Source organism: Eupeodes corollae, chromosome 2, assembly GCF_945859685.1.
Source record: "Eupeodes corollae chromosome 2, idEupCoro1.1, whole genome shotgun sequence".
Taxonomy (NCBI): Eukaryota; Metazoa; Arthropoda; class Insecta; order Diptera; family Syrphidae; genus Eupeodes; species Eupeodes corollae.
In genome coordinates, this window is record NC_079148.1 from 157264313 (window position 1) to 157292216 (window position 27904).

The 27904-nt window shown below is 33.3% G+C and overlaps 2 protein-coding genes across 3 annotated transcripts; both read right to left on the reverse strand.

Moving 5' to 3' along the window:
* Positions 1 to 2113: 2113 nt before the first annotated feature.
* Positions 2114 to 4289, reverse strand: LOC129945308 (collagen alpha-5(IV) chain-like). Its single transcript, XM_056054963.1, has 5 exons — positions 4274 to 4289; positions 3885 to 3971; positions 3452 to 3742; positions 2959 to 3207; positions 2114 to 2547 (listed from the first exon to the last, which is right to left on the reverse strand). The coding sequence occupies exons 1-5, from the start codon at positions 4287 to 4289 to the stop codon at positions 2114 to 2116; spliced, it is 1077 nt and encodes a 358-aa protein (XP_055910938.1).
* LOC129944557 (collagen alpha-1(I) chain-like) lies at positions 4031 to 27333 on the reverse strand. Of its 2 annotated transcripts, none has more exons than XM_056054079.1 (10): positions 27143 to 27333; positions 26855 to 27034; positions 9726 to 9858; positions 8859 to 9211; positions 8375 to 8777; positions 6898 to 8307; positions 6219 to 6839; positions 5625 to 6161; positions 5302 to 5571; positions 4031 to 5242 (listed from the first exon to the last, which is right to left on the reverse strand). In XM_056054079.1, exons 2-10 carry the CDS (start codon positions 26882 to 26884, stop codon positions 4662 to 4664), a joined length of 4338 nt encoding a protein of 1445 aa, XP_055910054.1. In that variant the 5' UTR covers positions 26885 to 27034; positions 27143 to 27333; the 3' UTR covers positions 4031 to 4661. The 2 variants fall into 2 exon arrangements, with proteins under 2 accessions (XP_055910054.1, XP_055910053.1); XM_056054078.1 differs by having other exon boundaries at positions 4032 to 5242; positions 8375 to 8780; positions 27143 to 27332.
* Between the last annotated feature and the right edge of the window lie 571 nt (positions 27334 to 27904).

Below are 27904 nucleotides of genomic sequence, written 5' to 3' on the forward strand. Positions count from 1 at the left end.
TCTACTACAATAAGTAGAATGTTTGGTAATTTGGAATAACTGACATATTTCGAAAACTTGGGTTTTTTAGTGCAGCTGTTGACTGGCACTTGAAAATAAATATCATGGATATTGAAAAAATAAAATAATATAAACAAACAAACCAGTCGTGAAAAGGTAAAGTGATGTCTACCGAAAATTGATACATAAAATCTACTACAATAAGACAGATATGTAGCTATTTTATAACTAGAAATGCTCACCAAGTTTCAATTGAATAGTTTTTTTCGTGCGGATTTTGACATATAATTAAGAAATATATCATGAATATTGGAAAAATAAAATAATTAAAACAACAAAGTCTAGTAAAAGTAAAATGACGATTACCAAAAATTCACTCTGAAAATCTACTACAATAAGTACGATTTCTGTTCGGTAACTTAAAATATTTGACATGTTTCGAAAGCTTGGGTCTTTTCTTGTGTGGATTTTGACCGTATCGTGAAAATTGGACAGTTAAAATAATAAAATCAAAATGATCGGTTAAAAGCAAAGTTACGTTTGGTTCGAATATAGGTTCATAAAATCTACTACAATAATTAAAATATTTGTTTGATAACTTGAAATGTGCACCAAGTTTGAATAGGTTATTTTTTGTGTTGATTTAGACAGACAATTTAAAAATGTGTCATGAATATTAAATAAATACAATAATTAAAGCAAAATAGTTTTGTAGAAGTAAAGTGACGTCAACCGGAATTATCTTCAGAAAATCTACTACAATAAGTAAGATGACTGTTTGACAAACTAAAATGTTCGAACAAATTCGAAAGCTTGGGCTTTAATCGCATGGATTTTGATTAACAATTTTAAATGATCTGTATACAACAAATAATGTAAAGCTACCTCAGTTCGACTGCAGTTTCTGATTTAAGCCTAATTTGTTAACTACATCCACAGCTTTAAATAATAAAATATTCATATTTTCCTTGAAAAACTTTTACTTTTTCTTAAATCCTTCTCATTTGATCAAATCGGATTTGATTAATTCTTTTCTGTGGTTAAAGGCTAGTTGTGTGTAAATTTCAAACGGTTTAACGAACTCGATAAACCCCTTGAGGTCACCATATTATTTTAACTTAATTTTGAAAAACTAGATTTGGGTAGTTTTTGGTAGTTTTTAAACATTCTTCTTCAACAAACCACCTACTTCTGTGGTTGTTAGTATTAACCTTCATTTATTTCGTTTTATAAATTTAATTGTAAAAGGTCTAATATCCTTTCTTTCACAAAGCTGTATGTTGTGGGTTTTGAAAATATCAAATCCTTGCTTTCGGAAATCTAGATATTAACCCAACGATTTTGTTGGACTAACTAAGAACTGAAGACTATGGTTAAAGCAACCAACCTTTTTCAAAGCTTACTTACCCCTTTCCGATACCTTTTACTTTTGATTCAAACCAAAATAGAAATAATTAACGCATTTTGACATTTAATTTTTTTGAACAAACATTTTTTATTACAAAAATCAATTTTAAAAAATAAAAACTTACAAATATACATAAAAAAAATGTACAAGCATAATGACAGCTACATAAGTATTTTCATTTCTTTTTTTTTTCATTCATTTAAAAATATAAAAACAACAAAGTATAAATTTATTATTATTTCCAAGAACACATTACATAAAAAACATACAAAAAAAGGAAGGTTTATAAAGTTTAAGTTAAAGTTAAAGAAGTTTTATAAATTAAATGCAAAGATTTTAAAGATTTAAGTTTTTGTTTTAAGATTAAGAAAAAAGAGTATTTTTATTAGTTGGTTATGTGTGGTGTGTAAAATTGTGTATTTAGGTGGAAGAAAAGACGAAACAACGAAAGCATCAGCCACTTGACCTTAACTTCTAGGGTTAAGGTTCTGTTCCTGTATTTTTTTTTTCTCACCGGAGGTTTTCTTTTCGATTCATTTTAATAAGTCGCAGAAAAATATGCAGTTTAAAATTTAATTGTTAAGAAATTTCAAAATAAACATGAGGTGTTTATTTTGAGTTACAGAAATAAAGGCAAAATTTTAAACTGCATATTTTAAGTCCGAGTTTAACGTATAGTGTTCTTCAACCGATCTTTTTATTGGTTTAGTGCTCATGCTCTTGGACCTTTGGGTGCGAATGTCCCTCATTATGGTGGTCATGACTTTCGCTGTTTGAGCGTTTCTTAATGTTCCTGTTTGGCAGACTTTGGGTACAGGAACATGGGCACATACACTGTTCGTTTGACTTATAAGGACTTGTGAAGGCTGCTGGTATCACAGGAGTTGTTTTCTGATTGCAATCTTGCAGCGCGCTGATAGAAGGAAAGAAAACCACTGGCATGAAAGCAATGACAGCCCCTTCGGGGAGATTGTTAGGAGACAGAGTGCTTGGAAGTCCAGGTTGTTGAGGGTAAACTGGAATTTTATCGGGTAGTGCAGCTGGCATTACGTTATTATAGATCGAGGCTTGTGGTTTGTAATTCGATGAGCTTCTACCATTTGATGTTAGTGTGGCCTGGGAGCATGGACATTTAGCGTCTGGGGAAGGAACATTAATATATGAGATTGGGGAAGCAGTGGGAGTTATGTTTGTAGGGTAGTTAGTAAGTTTACTTTTGTTATCAACAAAATTGTTGTTGTTGTTGTTATTTATATTTGTATTTATTTTGTTAGTGTTAATATTGTTTTTTGTTTTTGGTATGGGGGTTATATTTTGAGTTTGAATTTGATAGGGTTTAGTAGTTGTTGTTGTTTTTGTTGTTGTGGAAAATGGAAAAGAGGTTATTCTACTACTAGTGTTCTTATTGTTTGGAATACTCAACCCGAATTTTGGTGGACGGTCAAAGGCATTTTGTCCAGAGGAACCTGGTTTTGGAGTGGATGAGGAAGGAAAATATTTATTTGTTTTTTGTTCTGGGGGAGGAAGAAGGCTAGGTTCGGAAAATTTACCTAAATCATAGGGTTTGGGGGAATTTAGGGGTGGTAAATAACCCTCAGTTTCACGGTCTGATTCACGGGGATTATAAGGGCGGTTTCCTTTGTCGGGAGTTCCCGGTGTACCTGGTGTTCCTGGAGTTCCTGGGCTACCGCTTCCTGGTGTTCCACGGTTTCCTGGGGTGCCGGGAGTTCCGGGTGATCCGGGTGCACCTTTTCCTGGTGTTCCCTTATTACCTGGGCTTGGTTTGGCTGGTGGTGAGCCTATAAACAATTAATTTTAATTTAGTTTTCAACATTTACTTGTATTTCTTGAAATATTAAAAGGGGTTACATCGGTTATGTCAGTTTTTTTGTTTATGTCAAGAAAGAAGCAAGCTTTTCTTTCTGAATAATATTTTTTTGTGAAATAAACTCAAGGCAAAACAACGACCATTTTATTTTGATTCTGACATTCATGACCTTTGCAGCAACACACATTTGAAAAAAAAAAAAAAACTAAAATTACCTGGGAAAGTTCCGGGAGGTCCTGGTGGTCCGGGTGGTCCAGGGGGTCCGTTTGGTCCGGGTGGTCCATTTGGTCCGTTTGGACCTCCTGGTCCACCTGGTCCACCGGGTCCTCCTGGGCCAAATCCTCCATTGCCTCCGAAACCACCATTTCCTCCAAATCCACCTTCACCACCGACACCACCTTCAGGACCTTCGATATGTTCATAACCAACGGCACCTGGTCCCTTTGGTCCTTCTATATGGGTGTATTTACCTGAGTCATCATGGTAGTACTTGCCATCGTCCACATCTATGCAGGGAAATGAAAAAAATATAATTACCAAAAACGTTTTCTTTCAAAAACCAGCCCAAACTATTTTCGTAAAAAAATTTATAAAGGAAAAACCAAATGTGTTTTTGCAAATTGCAACGTTACTTACGACGGTATTTACCGTCACCAACATCATTTCTAGGTTTAGGTGTACGAGTAGCTTTAGGCCGATTATTAGGAGTATTATAAGCATTAAAAGTACCAGATTCTGTAAATAGAAAGGAACAGGCAGAGAAATTAATACATTTGTTTCACTTGTATTTTCGGTAAAAAATTTAATTTCAGGATAAATCAAACATAATAAACAAAGGGTGCATTTCAAAGCAAATGAAGCCTTAAATTAAGATTCAGCCCCGCATCCATAACACAAACAATTTTTTTAATAAAATATTATTTAAAGCTTAAGTTTAATGAAAAATGAAGGTTAGTTTTTTGGTTTTGTTGATGAGAAATCATATGATGCAAAATTAATAAATAAATAGGCAGATTGTGTAGTCATTGTGCTGTTACGGTTAACATTATACATATACGATTAAAACGGAGGGGTTAACGGCCATTCTGGAAGAGATTTGTTATTATTGAGAAATATTAATTAGTTGTTTGTTTTTATTTTGTTTGGCTATGGTATATATAATATATCAGAAGAATTCACGCTTGATAGTGAAAAAACCCAATTTGGCAAAATTGCTTAAAGTGGTACCTGTAAGAAAACAAAGTTTTTATAAAATTGAAATTAATTTGCAATTTTACAAAAGAATTTATTTTAGTTGATTAATTAATTTTACCATCAAGCGTGAATAGCTTCAGTTAAATAGGTTAAAAGTTAGAGGAAATGTTATTAGTTGCATTATAAACAAAAACCTACAAGAAATGGTTTCGCACAGTTTTCACATTCTTGCTAACCTGAATCCTGTGCGTTGAACCCAGGAAAACCAGACTGACTTAGGAATTGATATTGGTTGTCCGTTGGTTGTTGGTTTGGATTGCGTAAGCCAGTTGATGTAGGTCCTGGTGGACCTGGAGGTCCAGGTCTACCAGGATTCGATGAGCCTGGTTTTCCTGGGGCTCCGATGACACCGCCAAATCCGGGTCTCGAATTATCTGATTGTCCTTGTAGTCCTGTTGGTCCGGGAATTCCTGATGTGCCTGGTCTGCTAGGTCCAAATGATCCGGGTGGACCGGGGGGACCTGGTAGTCCAAATGGTCCTTTAGGTCCTTGAGGTCCAGAGGGTCCCGAAGGCCCTGTTGGTCCATTAGGACCGTTATTTCCATTTCCACCAACTCCGCCGAAACCGCCATTACCGCCTACTCCGCCTGCTCCACCGACGCCTCCAATTCCGCCAACTCCACCAACTCCACCTTGTTCACCCTCAACATGGCCATAGGCATCAGCTCCTGGACCATGTACACCTTCAATATGCTGATATGGCACCGAAGTGTCTACGTACAGCCCTGAGCTATCACCTGCACCAGGTTTTTCTGTAAAAATTGAAAATTAATAATATATGCTTAAAAAACTTTAAATTCTTCGTAATTACGGGAAGCTTGAACATAACTTCCTTGATGATCTGACGATTGACCGGTCAGAGAACTTTGCGTTTGGGATACGTGTTGCCGATTTTCAGTTGGCTTTGCTCTAATAGGTCCTCTTGAATCTGGGGTTCCTAATGAACCACTTGGACCAGAATGGCCTATTGTTCCTACTCCTCCTTGTCCAAGGCTTCCCTTATTACCAAATCCACCTTGTGGACCATTAACAGAAGTGTCTACATATTTGCCAGAATTATCTTCCGTTTTCTGATTGTAAACTAAATAAATAAAATTAAGATTTGTTCACACCAACCTATCAACGTTTACTTACTATTCGAGTTAATGTTGCCGCCTGATTTGTTTGAGTTTAGTGTTGTGCTTGAACCTGTTTTACTGGGACCTGAGGGTCCAGATGGTCCAGCTGGGCCTGATTTGCTTGGTCCTCGAGGTCCTGGTGGACCAGGTGGTCCACTGAAGCCTGAGTTACCGGATCCCTGCGGACCTGGTGGACCTGGAGGTCCAGGTGGCCCATTTGAACCTGGTTTACTCAATCCAGGTGGGCCATTTGGCCCCTGTGGTCCGGGATATCCGAAAGGTCCATTTGGTCCGGAAGGTCCATTTGGTCCGGAAGGTCCATTTGGTCCTGAAGGTCCATTAGGACCTCCTGCTCCATTATTTCCAACACCACCAACTCCGCCGAATCCTCCAACGCCTCCAATTCCTCCGAAGCCACCTTCTGAACCAGCAATATGTGCGTAGGGATCAGCTCCTGGGCCATGTTCTCCTTCAATATGAACATAAGGCACTGGCTTTTCAACATATTTGCCATCATTGTTATCCCCTCTGAATTTTCCATTACCGGTATTTTCTGAATAGAGAGTGTTTTTGTTTCAAAAATTCTTGTTCCCCATTTTAGTTTACTTACGTGTTACTTGGGTATAGCTTCCTTGTGAGTTATATTTGGATGATTGTCCTTGTCCTCTTTGTGGACCTGGCTGACCACGTGATCCAGATGGTCCTCCTACGCCTGGTTGCTGAGGACCTAATGGGCCAGGTGGCCCATTCAGACCTGAGTTACTTGTTTTCTTAGGTCCATTTGGACCGGGAGGTCCAGGTGGCCCATTCAGACCTGAGTTACTTATTTTTTGAGGTCCCTGTCGTCCTGGAGGTCCAGGTGGCCCATTTGAACCTGGTTTACTCAATCCACCTACTCCTGGTGGTCCAAAGGGTCCGTTCGGGCCTTGTGGTCCAGGAGATCCGAAGGGTCCGTTTGGTCCTTGCGGACCTGGAGATCCGAAGGGACCGCTTGGTCCTTGTGGACCAGAAGGCCCTCCTAATCCGTTTCCTCCAATACCACCGACTCCACCTAACCCTCCAGCACCTCCATTTCCTCCAGTACCTCCAAAACCACCTTCTAAACCTATAACATGTGCATAGGGATCAGCTCCCGGACCATGTTCACCTTCAACGTGAATGTAAGGCACAGGTTTTTCGACGTATTTGCCATCATTGTTATCTCCTTTGAATTTACCATCGAAATTATTTTCTGAATGGAAGAGCATAAATAATATAAACCTTCCTATTAACCCTTCTCTTATACTTACGTGATCCTTGATTATAGATTCCTGCTTTGGTGGCTTTAGTTAATGGACTGACTGTAGATGGGGATGGATTTGAAGCTTCACCGCGATGAAAACCATAGTCGAAAACGTCTAGTTTGTTGTTGTTGACCCCGGTAAGACTTTGGGAGCCATCAGCTGCTGTACTTAAAGAGGGTTTTGTTCCAAATAATTGACCATTGAATTGACTATTTTGCTGTCCGCTTTCATTTGATTTATCCAAATATGTCTGTCCACTAGGCTTGAATCTATTTCCGAATGATCCTTCACTTCCTTGAACATCATTGCCAAAGAGACCGTCAATTAGTGGTGTGGATGCACTTGTGATTTTCGATCCTCCAGTCCCGTTGCTGTTTAAGCTACCTTTTCCAGAAGATTCTGCTTGACCTCTGTTAGCGCCATTTCCGAAACCAGAAGATCCGCCTTGACCTCTGTTTATTTCACCTCCGAGTCCAGAAGATCCATTTGGACCTCTGTTTAATCCACTGCCGACACCAGACGATCCTCCTTGACCGCTGTTATTGCCACTGCCGAGCCCAGACGATCCACCTTGAACTCTGTTATTTGTATTTCCAAATCCAGAAGATCCACCTTGGACTTTATTTAGTCCAACTCCAAATCCAGATGATCCACCTTGACCGAAGCCTGACAATCCGCCTTGACCGTTGTTACCAGCGCTTCCAAGCCCAGACGATCCACCTTGACCGTTGTTATTACCACTTCCAAGCCCAGTCGATCCACCTTGACCTCTGTTATTTTTATTTCCAAATCCAGAAGATCCACCTTGGCCTCTATTTAGTCCACTTCCAAGTCCGGATACTCCACCCTGGCTTCTGTTTATATCACCTCCAACACCAGAAGATCCACTTTGACCTTTGTTTAATCCATCCCCGAGCCCTGCCAATCCTCCTTGACCGCTGTTATTGCCACTTCCAAGCCCAGACGATCCTCCTTGACCTCTGTTACCTCCTCTTCCAGGTGCAAACGATCCACCTTGGCCTCTATTATTTCCACTTCCAAAGCCTGCTGATCCACCTTGACCGTTGCTATTTTTATTGCCAGCTCCAGAAGATCCACCTTGACCACTACTTATTCCGTCTCCAAATCCAGATGAGCCCCCTTGTCCCTTATTTATTCCTCCCCCAAAGCCTGAATTTGTACCAGCTCCAAATCCTCCACCTCTACCTGGGGGACCAACGCCGGTGTTACCTCCTATACCGAATCTGTCTCCAGCTCCAGCAGGACCTTTTGGTCCATTTGGACCGTTTGGTCCATTTGGACCGTTTGGTCCATTGGGACCACTTGGGCCATTAGGACCACTTGGGCCATTGGGACCGTTTTGGCCATTAGGACCATTGGGTCCATTAGGGCCGTTATTAGATCTATTAGGACCATCTATATAAAAAATAAATGAATTTAATGAGTGACTAAATGGCGAAATGAAAGCGAGCGCCTCGTTTACCTGACCCTAAGCCTCCTCCGGACCCAAATCCGCCGGTGCCACCGTTCTGACCAACAATGTGACCATATGGATCTGCTCCTGGACCTACCCCTCCATCAACGTGGGTATACTTGCCCGAATCATTCGAACCGTCGCTCTTAAAACTACTACTGCCTCTTATGCTACTTGCGCCGTTAATTTTATTAACAGCTACTTTGCCCACATTTCCTGGTCGGCTTCCTCCACTTCCTTGATTGCTTCCATAGATAGGTAAGCTTTTCTCTGCTGATCCTTTTAATACAATGGGACCTTTTTTGTTAGTATCTTGTCGTATGCTATTAAAGCCTCCGATGTCGGATGCGCTACCCGTCTTCGCGGGCTTCTTTTTTGCAAAATTAATGTCAAATCCAGTGAACAACGGCTTCTTCTGAACCGATTAAACAAATAAGAAATAACCTTGAAAATTAAACCCCTCACTTCAGAACATCTCATTTTTTCAACTCACATCAGTGTCGTCTGATTGAAAATCGAAAACTGGGAAATCCGGTCGGGCTCCACCTTCGAATTTACCACACCCGACTGGGAAGTACAATTCTTCCCAAGCTACCATAACACCCACTCGTTTCGCTCGTTGTTCGAAGCTCTGCATCGAACTGTCACCAGCTTCAGGGAACACCTCTACTGGCTTTTGAGGCTCAACGGTCCTGTAGCCGTGAGCATCTGCTACATAATGTACTACCCTCAGCACGGTATACGGATCAATCCATCCGTAACAACCGTACGTAACCCCATCTGGGCCACGTGATTCATGATGAAAATTACCGGTCTCACCGATATCGTAACCGTAACGGTAGGCACCTATTCATACACAATAACATGGCCGTTTTGGATCAATTTAAAAGCAAAAGCGTTCAAAAAGCAGCGGGCGAGAGTGTTTTGTGGACATAAAGTATTCCAGGATCCACCCGGGCTCCGTAACTTTTTTTTTGTTTTTTTTTTTAAATTTTTATTTCTTGAGTTATGATTGGTTACCGTTATTTTGGTTGATTGGATATATATATATATTTACAATGCTTGTTAAAGTTAAATTATTAAAAATATCTTAAAAGTTAAAGTTTTGAAAAAAAAAATATTTACAATCGTTAAAAATACCATTAAGGCGTTTTCTAGTATATTTGCAAGAAATCTACTTTAATCGCACCAAAAAACTCCACCATTTTAATTCCCAATATTTTTGAAATTTTGTTTGCATTGTGTTTTGAGTGATTGTGTTTTTTTTTTAAATTTTTTGTTTGTTTGTGTTTTGTGGTTTCTTATAATATAAAATTGTGTTTTGTGTAATTCTGAATAATGTAACGGGGTTTGTACTTACTTGTGTCAAAGTTTGAGGTATAGTATTGATTGTTTGTAGTTTTCTTGTCTTGGATATCTAAGATTAACCTGCGGTTCTCTTTGTCAACTACGCGGGCGGCAAGAATTTCTTGCAGAGGCAAGATGGCGAGCACCTGTAAGGGAAAATAAATATGTTTAGCAAAAATTGAATAATAAAACCTTTAAAACACGTTCTGGAGGTAAATGTTCATAAATTTGAATTGGTTCTTCCTTATGAAATAAAACTTCTGTTTATATGAAAACCCTTATGGGTTTTAGGACAAATATAAGTTAAATATCAAACAACGGATTTGCTAATTGAACAAATAAATAAATAAAATAAAAATAATAAATGTATCGAAAGTCGTGTATTCGAAATGTTGCACCTACGCAATGTCTAATACAACATCTTTTGAAATCTTGACATGTCTTTGAAACTCATCAGTACAGCCCAACAACCGGATCTTATGGTGCAGACTGAGTATGTCAGTAGGTTTGTTGGTTTTTCTTTTGATGCAAATTTAATTTATAACCTTTTTTTGTATTTCATGGTAAAATCAAACGATTTATCATTGTCATAAGGAACATCATGTTTAACTATCTGTATTAAAAATTGTTTTGTCTCGTGTTTTGATGATAAGTCATTGTTTCATCCTACACTCGAAACCAGAGAAAAACATAGCGGTAAAGAAAAATAATTAATTGATTTCGTGTAACTCGTTATTCATTATCCCGCCATTTTCATGATTATTATTATATTAACATTTATATTTTGAATTTTGGTTAAAAAAAAACTTGCATTTAGGGACATCAAGAATATAAATTTCTTAGAATGTTTCTGTCTCATGAACGTTAATGATGTTCAAAATTTTTCCTGAGATTTATGTATTTACTATCGGGAGCAAAATTTCAAGGAAAATTGCATTGAATTGAAATTTTTCCTTAGAGAGATGTCTATTCGTAGGTCCATACATTTGGAATACCTTTCTTCGTATAAATAACTGACGGACTAATAACGTTATTCGTTCGCTGACACCCCCAAGCCGCTCTCTTGACCAACTAAGAGAACAAATAACCGAAATTGTTAGATCATCTGCTTCCCGTATTAGTAGTCACAAGCAGCTGAAAGTCAGAACTAAATGGTTTTATTCCGAATGTATGAGGCTCAGAAAAAAATCTTTCGCTCTCCCTAAGTTATTCAAAAGATTTAATTTAGATCACCTTAAGTCTGCATATCTGGAATCTAACAAAATATACAAACAGGTCTGCGAGGCAAAAAAGTTAAATTACACACAAAAATGTTTGGTTTGTCTTCAAGTGTACTACAAGCTGAAGCTCTGGCATCCCATTTCTGATCCTTGTTGACATTTCAAGATGACTTGCATTCGTTTTATTATGCTTGCCCAAACACAGCTGATGATTTACTTGATTCTGTAATAGTCCTTGATGAACTGGAACTCGCTCTTTTTAAAACTCCCCAGGAATTGATGGCATTCCCGTTGAATTTTTTAAAAACTCGTCTTTAGAATACAAGCAATATCTTCTTTCTTTTTATAACAATTTGTAGGGTTCCGCTTGCGTTCCCTCGAGTTTTAATAAAACTGTTATATTTTCATTATTTAAAAAAGGTGATGTTAGTTTAGCTGAGAATTACAGAGGTATTTCAAAACTAAATTCCATTTGGAAAAGTATTTGCTAGAATCCTATATAAAATACTTATCAGTTGCGTAAAATCAAACAATCGCTTAAGTATGTTTCAAGCTGGTTTTCGTAAGGGCTTTTCAAGGGTTAGCCATATTTTTGCTTTATCGAGTATTGCTAACAAATTTATCCAAAAGAAAAAGAAGATGTATGCTCTCATTTTCAAAATGGCCCCACTTGGTTTATCTAGAATATTTCTAAATATCTGCGATGGGATGGGGAAGAGATTTCAAATTGGTTTTAAACGACTGCAGGAGTTAACGAGGGATGTATCCTCAGCCCAATCTTGTTTGCCCTTTACATTGATGATATTTCAGATAATTTACCCGGTGGAGTTTGGTTTCCTGATATTCGTAGAAAAGTACCTACTTCTTTACGTGGATGACTTGGTTATGCTAGCAGATAACCCATCTTCCCTCCAGCTACAAATCAATAGGGTCCACACGTATTGCAATATCTGAGACCTTAAAATAAACTCAGATAAAACAAAGATAATGGTATTTGAGGCACGGAGTTGTAGATGGTTGACAGAAGAAAGGTGGTTAACAACCAACCTATTGAAATAGTACAGGATTTCAAATATATGGGAGTGTTGATGTCTGCTAACGGTAGCTTCGATTAACATGTTCAGCGTAAAAGTAAAGAAGCTAAAGTAGGTCTCAACATAATGTGGCCAACTTTCTTCTCAAACAAAAACGTGGACTTAGGATTTAAATACCGATTTTTCCAAGCAACCATTAACACTTGCTTGTCTTACGGAATTAAAGTTTTTGGTCACACCTATTTTAAATAATTTGAGTTGATACAAGGCTTTGACTCCAACCTATGCAATTCATGTTAGGTCTGAAATTGCGCTGATTTCTGTTAAAAGTTTTAAATTGCATGCAGATTTTCTAACAAGAGTAATGAGCAAACCGAATCTTCACACTTCTATTATGAAGGTTCTTTTGCGAACAAAAGCATTGACATTTAAGGAATGGACTCAACTTGCCCGGTTGCATAATGTTTCTCTTGAACTGACTGAGTTTTACACTTTGACTGCGGCGTGGTTTGACCTGAGCTACCCCTCAATGCGGACATTTTTTTTGGCAAAAAGGTTCCTTTTACTCTATTTTAAAAAACAATTTCAACCTCTTGGCCTGTGTGGAGACACGTATGGCTTGTTGTTGCTGATATTATTGGGAGAGGTCAAAAAATAATAAACAGGTTGTCGACAATGCGTCGACGTCCGCCGCATAGAACAAATACGATTTTTTGACGACGGCGCGCGCGTCAACGTCAGCAGTCAAAGTGTTAACATAGAAAACTGGCAAAATATTTTTCCGAATGTTATCGCAAAAGTTGATGCAAATATATATATTCAACATCTAAATAGAGCATCATCATCGTCAACAAGAGAAATTTATAGAAATCTAAGCCACTCTTTAAATACTAATGCGACAAATTATTATTAAAATAAATTATTCAATAAAAACCTTTTTATGAGAGCTTTAGGTACAATTTTCAGAGCAAGGGTTAAAAAATTGGACTTGAATTATATATTTTCATCGGTCCTTTGCAATTATCGTTACAGAAACGAGCGTGACGATATTTACCATTTTATAGCTATTTTTCCGATACTATAAGAAATTCGAAGATAATAAACGGATCCGTTGGGTGGACAAATCTCTTCATGTTCTGTGAACATGCATTAAATATTCATAGAAGCTTTCAACCTTTCAATTCATTTTTTAATTCTATTTTCTTAAAAATATTAATTTACAAATTTCTAAAACAATTAAACGTAAACTAAAACGCAAAAATCAATTGTTATCAAAAGATCATTTTTTTTTCTGTTTGAGCGAATGTAAAACAACAAATTGTATTTTTTTAATAACAACAAATCTAATGAAAACCTACCAACTATTTATTTTATTAAAGCAAATATTATTTTCTGGCAGATGGCAATCTTGCCATGTTTATGTACTATTTTGATTCCAAATTGTAAACAAAATGTTTTTTAAATAAAATAAAGTAAAAAGAATCATAGCGTTATTGAATTCCATTAAATCTCCCATTAAATTTTTCATTACTCATAAATCTTACGGAATTGGTATAAACTTAACACAAACTTGAAAGAAAATATTTTCCACTTCGAATATTTTACGAACAAAAATAATATTACCTCAAGAATAATTATTGTAACAAAAAACGAGCTTTTGACATCTAGTAAAGTCCAATGTCATAAAAACAAATAAATATATTGGTTCCTATTCATAGTTCCTTGATAAGATCTGTTTTTGTCTTTGCTAAATTAAACTTCAGTTTATGTAATTCCTAGACAAATTAAACCCATTTTAAAACGATAATCTAGAGTCTAAAAATAAAAACGACAGAACCTTTGTTTAAGCTAGTTCTAAATCTATTAAACGTCAAAAATAAACAAATTGATTTACTAAATTAAGTTACGAGACATTTTATTTGAAAATTTAAAAACAAAAATTAAAGACTTAAACATAAATAAATATTGTGATATTTTGCTGCATGTTGGAATGCTACCAACTAACAAAAAACGAAAGTACTACTTAACCCGATTGGACCCTTTGAAATAGATGAAGCCGATTTGTATCGATTCGGGGAAAAAAATGTCAAGTTTATGATTGACCTTCTAAAGATAGACCGAAATTTAATAAAATGTTTGCTAATATCTGCGTGTTTCCAAGTCTTAAAACTGCCAGCCCGACTTCACAAAATTTCTAAACTAACAGAAAACAAAATAGTTTAAACAGTTTTAAAGATTTTGGCTCTCCAGCTAACGCATTTTTTTACCCTCTACAAGCCATTTTGTTTATGTTTAAGTGAAATCTTTCAAAATTGTAGTAAAATATGCCTTAAACCTGTTTCTTACTAAACAGAGCTGGAAAAGTCTTTATGAATAGCCTCTGTGATAAATTTATACTCCAGTTTAAATAGACTCGGGTTTAAAATATAAATATGAATACGCCCCATTAACTTTTAACTGCTTTTAAATTCAATTGATAAATTATATGAAATTTCTTTTGCTTCTTGATTGTCTGGACAAATAAAAGATTTAATTATTTTACAAAGTTCTTGAAGTTCTTGGACAATTTGGCTTGAAACAAATGTCATTTGCAAATTTTAAAGGACTTGAATCGGAAATCATTAGCCAATATTTTTGTTTTAAAATCCTAATTGTTTCTTTTTTTTGTAAAGTACAAACCTAATTCACTTCTGGAACTGATAAAATAAAGTTATATCTAAATTTTACTTGAACTCATAATTAAAGCGAATATTTACGTTGACTTAAATTCGTCTCTGTAGTAAAAAAAAAGATACTGTCGCATTTAATTAAGTTTGTTTGAATGGATAAGGATAATGGAAATGTTGTCGTTTTCGTTTTCTTTTATTTTTGATTTTCTAAAGTAATGAACTCTGACGCAAATTTTGATTTTACTTGATTTCCAGGAAAAACTCACACAAGATAATTCCCATAATAATTAGGTATTGTGATTTGAATGCTTATCCTTTAATATGATTTTATTTAATTTACCAACATAAACTTTAATGTTTGTATATTTACTTTGTACATTAATCTAATTATTTTTTGGAAAATTTTAAGATTTTGTTTAAGAATTTCACCTAATTAATAAACGTCTACAAAACAATAACCTCAACAACGTCCTTGATGCTTTTTTATAAATATAAATATTTACATATTCTTCGAACTTTGTCATAAAATGTATTGTAATAAAAACAATATTTATTGACATAATGAATCTAAATAGCAAATGTTTTATGCAAAACACATATTCACCTACAAAAAGCTAAATTCTATTAATTCATTTTGTTTGAAGAGAGTGTGGTGGTGTAATAATGGAATTGTCATCATATTGATGGCAATTTATTATAATTCCGTTTCTAATAAACATATTCATTAAATAACAAAAATTATGACGACCTTTAAAAAACCAAAAGAATTATCATATCTACAAAATTTAGTTTATATATAAAAATGGGTAGCATACATCTTCAAAAAAAATACAAGAGCCACATTTAAATATAAATTTTGGCCAAGTAAAGATGCGGTTTTTAATTTTTAATCAAAACAAGTTTAAACAAATTAATTTTAATTTATATCATGGTCTAAGGATATTAGAAATTTTGTAATTTTTTTATATCGAATAGTTCCCACTTTGGTGCTGAGTTTGTCTTTTAAGCCAAACTTCAACAATTATGTACAAAAAAGGTATAGAACGGGTTTTTCATTCCGTCAGAGAAAATCATGCATAATTTATTGGCTTTTATGTTTTTTTGTTAAATTTGAAATTCATTCAAGGTAGCTACATGTTTATGACGCATTGAATTGATAAATAATATCTTGTGCGTGTGTAAGATTGAATCTACGAAAAAACTAATAAAGAAGAATCTCAAGAATAAGCTTCCGTATTCTATTTAAATATATGTTGTTAACTTAACTTAATCATTCAGAAATAGAAATGAATATGAATATTTCAAGTTCTATAAACTTTATGAAAATTGAATATAAAGTTTAGGGTTGTTTTTATTAACTCAATGCTGGGAACCAAATCAGTTTTTAAACGATATTTTTAATGTTTAAAATTTATAAGATGCTTTCTCTGAATATTCATGAAAATGTTTAAAAAATTTCGAATTAAGATTCTTAGCAAGTGTTCTAAATATTATTCAAATATTTATTTATTCACGAGCATACAATCTTTGTTAAATATTTAATTTCAATGTGACTTTCAAATTTTTTAAATTCAAATTTATATGATTAAAATATTTTGAAATTTAGCAATTTCCCAAAATGATTCGTTGTGAGAAGTTATTTTTCGAAATTTTTGCGGTACAACATTTATGCCGGCACTCGAAAACTATGCTTCAATACACCAAACTTAAAGTTTAAGCTTTCTGAAAAAACGAGAGTTTAGAATTGATTTTTCGGTAAACATTGTTTTTATTTCTTGACCTTCGCAATGGTAGAGAAGGACAAACTATGGTAAGGCATTCCACATTCGCGTAGTGCGGCTAAAAAAGAATTCTCTTCATTTTATAGAACTGCTACATGGAGAAATTACTCTGGGTTTGCTCATAATTTTTTCAAAATGATTCCTTATTGAAATATTCAACTCACATATGTATATGTAAGTTGATAAATATGTAATAAATACCCTTAAGTTAATATTAGGCATGCATTTAAGAGGATAGAAGTGAAAAACACATTCCGAATTCCTATCTCACCTCAGCACCATATGCCGTAATGATTGTTAACAAGTGATTAGTCTTGTTTGGCAAGAAAATTGGGCTTTGGAATTCATAATTCCAATTCTCCTTTCTGTTCGACAAAAGAAAAAATTAATGTTAAAGAGCAAAACAATTTTTGAAAAATGTATTCAATGTTGTCTTGCCAACACAATCCGTTTAACCGATAACGTTTGACAATTGCTGTCATCAAAGCCTAAAGCTTGCCATTGTTTGAGATAAATCTTATTAAAAGAAAAGTACGAAAAAAAAAATAAATAAAAATAAAAGAACACATTCAAAAAGACGTTATGAAATTCATTCACGACGACTTGGCGATAATAATGAATATCTGAAAAGTGAAGACTAAAGACACTGAACACTCCCCTGGTGGAATTTGAAATATGGGTTATGGTATGGCCCTCTGAGCCTAAAAGCGCAGGCAGACATGCCAAGCATAATAATAATCATGATTATGATGATGATGATGATGGTTATGATTATTAAATTATAACTTTTTGTGCAAATCATCGAGACCAACCAGATGCTATTGTTATTCCTTATACCTGCCCGTATATATGTATTTTTGCATGTCAAGTTGGTGAATAATATTATTCAAAAGAGTTCCCGGAACGTGCAGACGTTTTCTTGTCTTTTTGTCGCATTGTTTGAAAAATAAATAAGTATCGTGCGGGAAAACTCAAAGTTAATGTAAATCCAGTCAAATGATTGATTTTATTATTAAGCTGTCAATAATTGTTATGATCTCGATTCAATATTGAAATTAAGGTCAATCTTGAACAGCATGCGAAAGCAACAGGGAATTCATGTTGACAGACTGTGATGGCAGACAAACGTCAAGTAGTTACTGGGTTATGTAAAAGGCCATGCACGCATGTGGAATGGATTGACAACAACCAAAGAAAAGCTGATGCCGAACGATGGTGATGGCGGTTGTTGGTACAAGGCACCTTTCGGGTGGTACACTCACTACACACAAGAGGAGAGCATCTGCATCTGGCCACATTTCATCTTCAACGAGATTCAAGTTACGAAATCGATGTTCAACACAAGACTTAAGTGTTTAGAGCTTGCCACTGCAGCTTGGGACTGGCTTGGGGATTGAAGCAGCAGCAGCCGATGCAATGAGTTGATGATAAAATGAAATACCCAAGTGGTATGTGTTGGATGAGCACTCGGTAAATATAAAAATAAAAATGAAAACGAAGGTCAGAGTCATCAAGTTGATACTGGTCAGTAGGTTTATTATTGTTTTTTTTTTTTGTTGTTGTAATGTTATTTTTGTCGTAAACGCTGCTGCAGCGCAGCGGGCATGTGATCCGCTTTACGCGATTGCGTTATAGTAAAACGAGGGCATAAGTTGTCTGAGCAGTATTTTCAAAGCAGCATTGGCTTGGTAGTTGAGGACAAGGATTTCAAAACGATCACGAGAAGCGATAAGTGGCCTCCCTTGGGGAGTAACCTCGTATTAAATGAATGCGTGATGTCCAGTTGGATGTTTTTTAATCGCGATTTCTCATCTTGCAAGGTACGGCTGGGGTATATCCCACCAGGCACCAGGTGCTTATACTATAGAAACCTTTATTCCAAGGATTTTCTGAATAAGAGATGACTATAAATTTTCTTGAAAAACGCATCTGAGTTATGTAATGGTTCTTTTGAACTTTTGCCGTATTTCTTTTGTAATGCAGGCAAGCTAAACAAAATAACAGGGGCGAGAACATATTTTCAATGAATTCACACGGTGTTGAAAAGTTATCAGGAATTTCATTTGACAATACATTTACACGATCATGTGATATGGAAAGATAACACTTGCACTTTGCCAGCATTTCCAAAAAAGAAATATACTTAACTTCATATAATATGATTGAAATATAGATTACAAATATTTACTGGTTTTTGTGAATTTTTGTTGATTGTAAAATTCTACAAATTCCATACCATTGGCAGAAAAATTATAAGTTACAAATAAAACCGCTTAAAGAAATTGTTTCCCAATATTTCTGAAACAATAAAATCAAATGAAAAAATTATTTCGTAATAATTCTGCCATAATTTATCAATCTTAAATTTTCTAGTTGGTCAATATTTCTCTCATACTAAATTATTGGCATAAAAGTACATTGTCATTCTCATTTATAAGCTTGTTACTACCTTATAAGATATTGTATCTTACAGTTACTAAGCGTTCAAAATAAAATAAATAAATAAATAAATAAATAAAAGAAACAATTTTATCAATAATTCTAAAATTCTACAAATTCCATGCTATTGGCAGAAAAATTACAGGTTACGAATAAGATTGGATGAAGAAATTGTTTCTCAATATTTCTGCCATAATTTATCAATTTAAGAATTTGCTTACCAAATTATTGGCATAAAAGAAACAATTTTATCACAAAAATGTATTGCGATAATTTTGCAATAATTTATCAATTTAAGGATATTCTCTGTCGGTCAATACTTCGCTCTTACTAAATTATTGGCATAAAAGAAACAATTTCATCAATTATTGTAAAATTCTACAAATTCCATGCTATTGGCAGATAAATTATGAGTTACAAATAAAAGTGGATGAAGAAATTGTTTCGCAATATTTCTGCCACAATAAAATCAAATGAGAAAATTGTATCGCAATATTTCTGCCATAATTTATAAATTTAAGAATTTTCTCAGTTGGTCAATATTTCTCTCTTACTAAATTATTGGCGTAAAAGAAACAATTTTATCACAAAAATTTATTGCGATAAATCAATCGTGTAAATGTTTATTTTGAACTTTTATAATTGGTAACGAAAATGTCAAACAAGATGGCATGGCTTGAGCGGGCTCACAACACCAAACTATACTGCGTGTTTAAATATTCATAAATATCATGACATTGTCCGAAATGTAAATAACTACGTAAATAATAATAATAACTATAAACATAAATATTTAAGCAACAATTTTGTATCTCACCAAAAACCATAAGAATATGATTTTATTCATTTTAAATGTTGTAATGACACTCACCTGAAAATAAAAAAAAAAAAAAACATATTGTTAGATGTCTTCATTTTAAATCAAAAATAAATTAAATTATCTACACAGATTATATGCCATAACTTATTAAAATTTTTGTTAATGAATTCCTATTTTGTGTGTCATGTTAACTTCCGAAAGTGTTGTGCACATTTGCGTTGATTTTTCGAACACTTAATGTTGGTCGTGTTGTATGCAATTTGAATTTTAATTTTTCTTTTCAAAAAACAAAAACAAAAACCAAAAAAACGTTACATGTCTTGCGGTTGTAAGATTTCAGTACGAAAGGTGAATTTTAAATATACACAGATACACGCACTTAATAATATAGCTATACTATTTTAAATAGATTAAGATTTGTTTGATAAAACTTGGATAGGGTCATCAACTTGTTAAGTACTTTAAACGGTCTTATAGGTTCGCTACTGAATAAAAAAATATGATTCTTTTGTATGATGAATAACAAAGGCCGAACTTTTATGAGTCAGGGTTTAACCGAAAAGAGCTATAAATGTACCAAAAACGAAATGTGTTTCATGCGTTTGCCGGTGGATAATAGTTGGATAATTGATTGATTAAGTTTGACAGCAGGCGGTACGCTATCAAAATCGAAATAAATCCTAGCTCAAATCCATCTTTACGCCCAACCATAACCTTAAGTTAATTTTAAGCTATTTATTACAACGTTTATGTAAGGTTTGATTTATAGAGAGAAAAAAAGAACAAACTTTCAATCAATCACGATTTCCTAACAAAGTACGAAAGGACCATAATTTCAACCCTGGATTTTTTTTTATTTATTTCAAATTCAGAATATGTGAATCTATGAATTTTAAGTGAACAAGTTATTTTATTAAAATTTAGAGTTTTGACCCGTTATTTCAAAAATATAATACCGTTACAGAAATATATACAAAAATGCAGTTTAGTTAGTCACTGACATTCACATATTGTTCACAGTTATTTTGACATTTCAATGATATAAAAACATATGTACATAACTTAAAATTAAAATTTAGCAGTCCAAGGTCATTTTAAGAATATATTTGCTTTTAAAATAATTAAATTTTAAAAAAAACACCTTAATCCAGTTTATCTGGAATTTTATTCATTATTGACTTTAAGAAAATGGAGGCAGACACTGGTAGGTACATACCTTAATACCATATATATTTTATATTTTTATATACGTATGTGCATTTTATTTATTGGTTATTCATACAGATTTTTGGATATATAACATTAATTTGTTATGGTTATTTTTATTAAACTTGTTATAAAAGTGATGGAGGTTGCTTTAAATCTGCTATTTAAATTAGATCTTTCAAGTGCAAATTTTTGAATTTTGTTCAAACTTAAGAAACAAATTAAAACGTGAAATATGATTAAGGTCGTTTGAAATGCAGTTTTGAAAGGAACTTATTTTAGAACAAGTTTAGAAAAAATGGTTCTTCTTGCAGTTCAATTTTTATTTCAATTTATTTTTAGTTATTTTACCTAATTTGCATTCAAATCTCGAAATGAATAAAATCACCCTCAGATCAGGTAATTTTAAGTACAATAGCTTCGTGAACCATAAAATAATCAGAACACATTAACATGTAGCCGGATTTAGATTTCGTTCTTTATCAATCATTTGGTTTATTCCATTTGCTATTCTTTGGAAAGTGGGTAAAAGTATCGCATTTAGTTCATCAATATTCAGATCATTCTAATCAATTTCTCGATCGTGTTGAATTTTATCATTTGATCATCTATTTTTACTTTTAAATGTCAAACCTACATGTCACAAATCCAGATGTTTGCGAGAAAACACCCTTTATCAGTACAAAGTTTATTGTTACCAACGCCAGTGTAAACCAGTCATCAAACATCGTGTAAACCTACGTGTGAACTTGCTCTTGGTCTTGGTCTCCGTGAATGTTGCTCGCTTTAATTGACTTTGAACGCATTCATTGTTCTGGAATGTGCAAAATTATTAAGCAGCCACGCAGACCAATAGTTCGTAAAATTAATTTAAACAAACTAAATTGTATTAATAATTATTTCTTTGAATAAAGTTTTTAAAAGTCTTTCGAACTGGAAACAACATATGTAATTGTTTTATAAGAGAATTCTTATAAACCCTGGGAAGTCGTATATATTTTTCAGTCACCAAGGGAAGTCGGTGACAGTTTATGTGTGTTGATAACGGTATATCATGTCACAAATCTAGAAGTTTGTAAAAAAGTGCCCCCTTTCAGAATTTTAGGAAGACACAATTCTTTTCAACTTTTTCTCGGTTTGTATTACTTTAATAGCTTAGTAAATGATATTCTAGGTTTTATTTAGTTCTTGAACTATAATATATCTTGAGAGTATTTCAAAATATCTTAAAGCTTGCAACATAATTTATTGGATAACCTTTTCAACTCTGTTTCTATACCCACAACCCCACAGAATAAACCCGATTTATTTAGATTTATCAAGAACCATCTATTCAAACACTTTAGAATGTCAGTTACGCCAAAATTAATGTACAATTTATGACAACAACATCTCCTATACGACGACAACGACGAGGGTAACTTCAAGCAAGCATTTTCTGAGATAGAAGTTCTTGGAAATAATTCAGAAGTTTGCTAAACTTATATAAGAATAAAAGAACCAAACCACCTGAGTCAGGGGCTATGTGTCAGCACAATTTAAATAACCTGCATGAATGTGCTATTCTCATGATGTTCATTTTATTTCAGTTCAGCTCAGGACAACCGACAACAACATCAAACCGTTATTCGTAATTTATATGGTAAGATTGTTGAAACGGATACGAAATGTCAAATGATCACCTGACAAACAGAAAGACAAATTTAAAGTAGGGGTCGGTCGTCGGGCATTGTTCTTAAGACTTCTCAACTAAAGAGCTCAGAGGTGTCGTTAAGTTTTATGACAGCCAAGGTCATTTTATAATCCGTTTGTTTATTGTGAATAATTTTTCCTTCTTTTTATTTTTATTTCGCATACCCACAGAGGTATCAGAGACCTGAAGTGATGCAAGATATTCGCATATTTTTTAGATAAATTAAATCAACACTTGTTTTATAAGTCAAACAAAATGTTTTGCTCAAAAATTTTGATTAGCACCGATCATTTTTAGGATGATAATAATGATGATGGTGTATTTTTCTTCATCAGGAATGATTCAATTTTTATTGTTGTTGTTGTTGTTGTTGTTGTATTTTTAATTTTTATTTTATTTCTTGTTGTTTTTTTGTTTATAGACCATGACATCAATACTGGTACTGGTACTGGAACTGACACAAGCTGATACCGTATATATTGAATTTATGGATTTTTGATGGGGTTTTCATTTTTCGAAGAGTAAAATATGCAAATAAGGAATTCTAATCATGTTATAAATGGTATAAAAAATGTCTATACATGTGCATACGAGTATGCTGTAGACTATACATGAGACATGACTTCAAGGTATCAATTATTCTAGGCCTGTGAGTCTGGGGCTTATACGTGTATTTTAAAAATGAAAAATACGTTTTTTTTAATGACTCATCAGCTACACCTAGTGGTGTGTTATAAATGTACACATTTCAAACAAAATCATATTAATTCTGTCAAAATTTTAACTTCATTATACAGAAAACAAATGGAAATATTAACGAATTTTTGTCTTCTATTCAGATTCAATAACTCATTAATCTAATTTGAGGCTTTTGTTAAACATGAAATTATGTAATTTTAATCTGTTGAATGAATTTTAAAATAGCCTCCGAATGTCATTGTTTGACAAATTTAAACAAAACGAAATATTAAAATATCAAGCTGGCGCTTACTCTTTTGCTCTTCATTTTCATGCAGCGTTTTTTAAGGTATTTAAAATATTTTGGGTGACAATGGATTTAATTAGCATTGATTTATTGAATTTTTGAAGCGAAACCGAAATCGCAAGGTGTTCCGAATTTCGAATGAAGAAATGTCATCTTAGGTAAAGGGTAAAGGGTGTAAACAGAAAATTTAAGAGTGGTTTTAACCTGATTAGTGATGTTCCAGGGAATTAAGAATAACGACTTTAATTGAAAGCTTTTTCCACTTTTTTGCTTTGAAAGAAAAACTTTTTAAGTTGTTATTGATGAAAAAGTCTAATTCAAGACCACTTCCTTTTCCTAGAGTGTGCCTTATTTTGTTGTTTTTTTATTTAATATGATCGCAAAACATTTCTTCATTTCTACCATCTTCTGTATACAAAAATATTTGTTGGTTTTATACAATTGGACAAGAGGCATTAACTATCAGGCAATAATAGTTAAAGTGTGTTTTTTTTTACAGAAATTTGAAGTCTCCTTGATGAGTTCAATTAGAGAAATAACGACTCTCATATAAAAAGTTTATTTTTATTTTTGTTTTGATTGACTTCTTTCTGACAACAATAAATTGCCTGAGGGATATCTTTCTTCAAATGGAATAAAATTAAAATTTAGTTTTGTCTCTGCCTCTCGGATATAAAACCATCTCCATTGATGTTTATTTTTCTAAGATTTTGTAGTGCAAATGACCTCTATCAAAGATTTCAAATTAAGTTGGGTTAGTGACCTTTTATTCATTGGTATTGTCCCTTTTTTGAGAGATTAACTCGTAAATGTTTGACGCCCTAAAGCATTTAACATGTATAATAGTTTAGAAACAGAATTCAGTGGTAAACTACCCCAAACCCAGTTTTGATTTCAAGAAAAGGAAAGTATTACTATCACAAAATTAAGATATGGTAGGTATATCCAGTTAAGAAAATCATATTCAATAGATACTTTAATATATATGGATACAATAAATTACCATAGCAAACTCGTCTTTCCAAATCAGCAACTTTCAATTTCAACTCTATAAAAGTTATTTAATTTTTTTTTTTGCTTTTGCTAAAAAGAACATAAATTTTGTATCTTTGAAACTGTTTTTTTGTTGGTATATACCTACATTTTTATTGAATATTAATTTGTTTTTTATTCAGAATTCATGCAAAATATATTTTGTACAACAAATATTTGTTGTTTCTTATAAATAAATTAGTCTTTTAACATGTGCTTATTTTTGCGGTTTTTATAGGCTTGTTGTCCTTGAAATTTAAAAGATGCCATAATATTGAAAATGGCACAAATGAATATGACACGCACGTCATTCTTTTAGCTAAAGATGAACATTTTAAGAGTCATACACTCATAGTCAAGGTGTTGTACCGCATTTCATTTGTACAAAAAAAAACAACACTGAAGATGTGCACTAACAATTTTGAAGACAATCTTAAACTGCATTGGATTTGTGAATGTCTTTTTATATGTAAGTCTTTTAAAGCCAGTTATTTATAATTGGTCTTTTAATATGTTTAAGTTCTTTTGAAATGAGAAAAAAAAACCTTTCACTAATTCAAAGCATTTGAGGAATCCAAACGAATCCACCCATCAACATTAATACTTTATTTGATGAGATGACATTTAGAAATTGAGATTACTATGTTATGGATCTTTCTGTTTTTTTGTTTGATGTGTGAATTAGATTTGATGATTTATATGTGTTCAAGAAGGGGATATCTTAATTCAAGCAAGTCATTAGATTTGAAACATATTCAATTGGTTCTAAATAACCTTTCATACCAAGAGGAAGGTTTTTGGTTAGATTTAAATTCTAAGGAGTCAATTATGCTGGTAAGGCGATTTGCCGTGACTTAGCAAGACTTTTCAAAGGGAAAAATAATATCTTACTTTTGGTGGACTATTTCCCGGTTTAAAACTATGGGCTTCAAAAAAGTATTTTGCACAGGAAAATTATGTAAAATAAATGCCCTATTTCGATAAAATTGCAATTAAGATGAACAACTTTTTCCAAAAAAACGTATCCTTAAGCAATTTACGAAAAAGTGTACTTGACCCCCTTTAACCTCCCGCCACGAAAATTTGTTTAAAAGTAAAAGGAATTCAAAGGCAGTGTTAAAGACGTTTAAACGAAGCTTTTTTACAAAGTTCAGTGAATTCATTTGCTATTTTTTTACTAAAAAATATTTATTGCTTTGTAAAAAAGAGAAACAATATTCTTGAAGCTTGTAACCAACACTTCTTAATAAAATTAAATTGTTTAACATTTTTCTGTTTATAACAAAATCGAAAAAAAATAATAGGAGAATTATGGCTATCATTAGTTTCCATTATTGAAACTAATCATTGAAATTTCAATAATAACGATCTTTGAAAATTTGTATCACTGACAAAAACTTTTCCTGATACAAATTTTCTTTCAGAACAATTCGATTCATCATTTGAGACAATCTAAACTAGCAGTTCAGGAAAACAGAAAAGTACATTTTTGAAGTTCTTTGAGTATTTTCCAATCTATGAGTAAATTATGCACTTCTATTTGTCAAAACACATCACGCAAATGCTTTACTTTCATTATTCTTTTCTATTAAAAATAAATATTTATCTCTCGATTTCTTAAAAAAAAATCTCTGAATTAAAAAATCTGTGCTTTTGAAATATGCTACCAAAAATTTGTAAAAGATTGAATTTGAATCCTATGAAAGAAAATATGAGAAATTCAAATCTTGGATTTAAAAATTTTACCTCATCCAAAACCTCAACTTGCAAAGGCAATAAAAATGAACTTCAACACGTTTTCATACAATCAACTACCAACAGTTTATTAAAATTTTTAAATACCATAATTTTTACAAGAAATAAAAAACTGTCATCTGGTTTATTAGCCTCCAAATTTCATAAGACCACATGGAAGATACTATGTAGGTAAAGCTATTCTGTTGCAAAAGATACATAATTTCAACACTTCACAAAGATACATCATCTATCATAACTTTGGCTATTTTGAAGCAAGCCAATCAATTATCACGTTATCATTCGATGTGGATACGTATGTAATATTTTTACACTCCCAAGTCTGCCTACAGTTGTTGTTGTTGTACAAAGATTGTATTTGTAATTGAGAAAATATTTTTATTTATTTTTTTCTTATTTAGTTAGTAGCACTTTGTATTTTCAAAAAAAGGTATTCAGTCATTTATAGAAAAGGCAAAATAAGTTAGGTAGGATATATTTTTTTTTTAATATTGATTTTATCACTCACCATGCAAAAAACTGCACGAAGGCTCATCATGTTCGTTTTGTTTTTTATTAACGTTCGGAAAAAATTAGAATAAAATATAAAATATAACTTTACACACAAAATCACAGCCAATAATACGTAGATGTTTGATTAAATCGAAATAAATAAACTAAACCACGATCACTTAACGATAAACGAATCCTGTATAAATTAAAAATAAAACAAAAATTAAGAAAAAAATTAATTATAGTCCTTTGGTAAAAGTCGCTCCTTGCAAAGAGTGCGACGGAACTTTTTATCAAGCCTTACAGTCTAAGGTCAGCAAAAAGAACCAAAAACAGATCGTACAGTTAAATCGATCTTAAGCAACTGAAGACGATCTTCGCAAAACTTTTTAATATAAACAAGAGGAGCCTCAAAAAGTTGGTCTTATATATATTACTTTTAATTTTTTTTGTATAATTTCGTTGTTTTCTTTAAATTGTCGTCATCAAAGTCTTTGTCGTCGTCGTTGTAGTCTGACACCAGTTTTAGTAGATCCAGCTTGAAATTCAGCTGGTTGTATAGGCCAAGTTAACAACTTGATGAGTACAGCACGTACGAGTGAGTATCTCTTGGCAATGACGAAGATGATCCATGAGTGCGAGTGGTGGTGGAATCTGTCAGACAGGTTTAATGAGCTTTTTTTCCAACTTATAGGTAGATACTTTACGCGACCTATCCATACGCAAAGGTACCAATGGAACGCGTTATGCATGAACTTACGTTGCGTGTGGGATAGTCCCAAGAATTTATTGATTTATCATTCAGATTTTTCAACTTGACAAAATATAAGTTTTAAGCCGGCGCGGTGGCGGTGCGGTGGCGTGCCTGTGATTTTCAGAGTAAGAAGGAGAGAGATGCAGTAGCTTAACTGATGCTGAGCTAGTAGCTGGCTGAGACTTGCGACCTGAGACTTGATGACTAGATGCTAGATGATTGGATTTTGAGTTATTTTGTTTTTGTATATTTTGTATAATTGAGTGTGCAAATATTTTTTGCAATAAATGTTGAACTGGGAAGACTGTGATT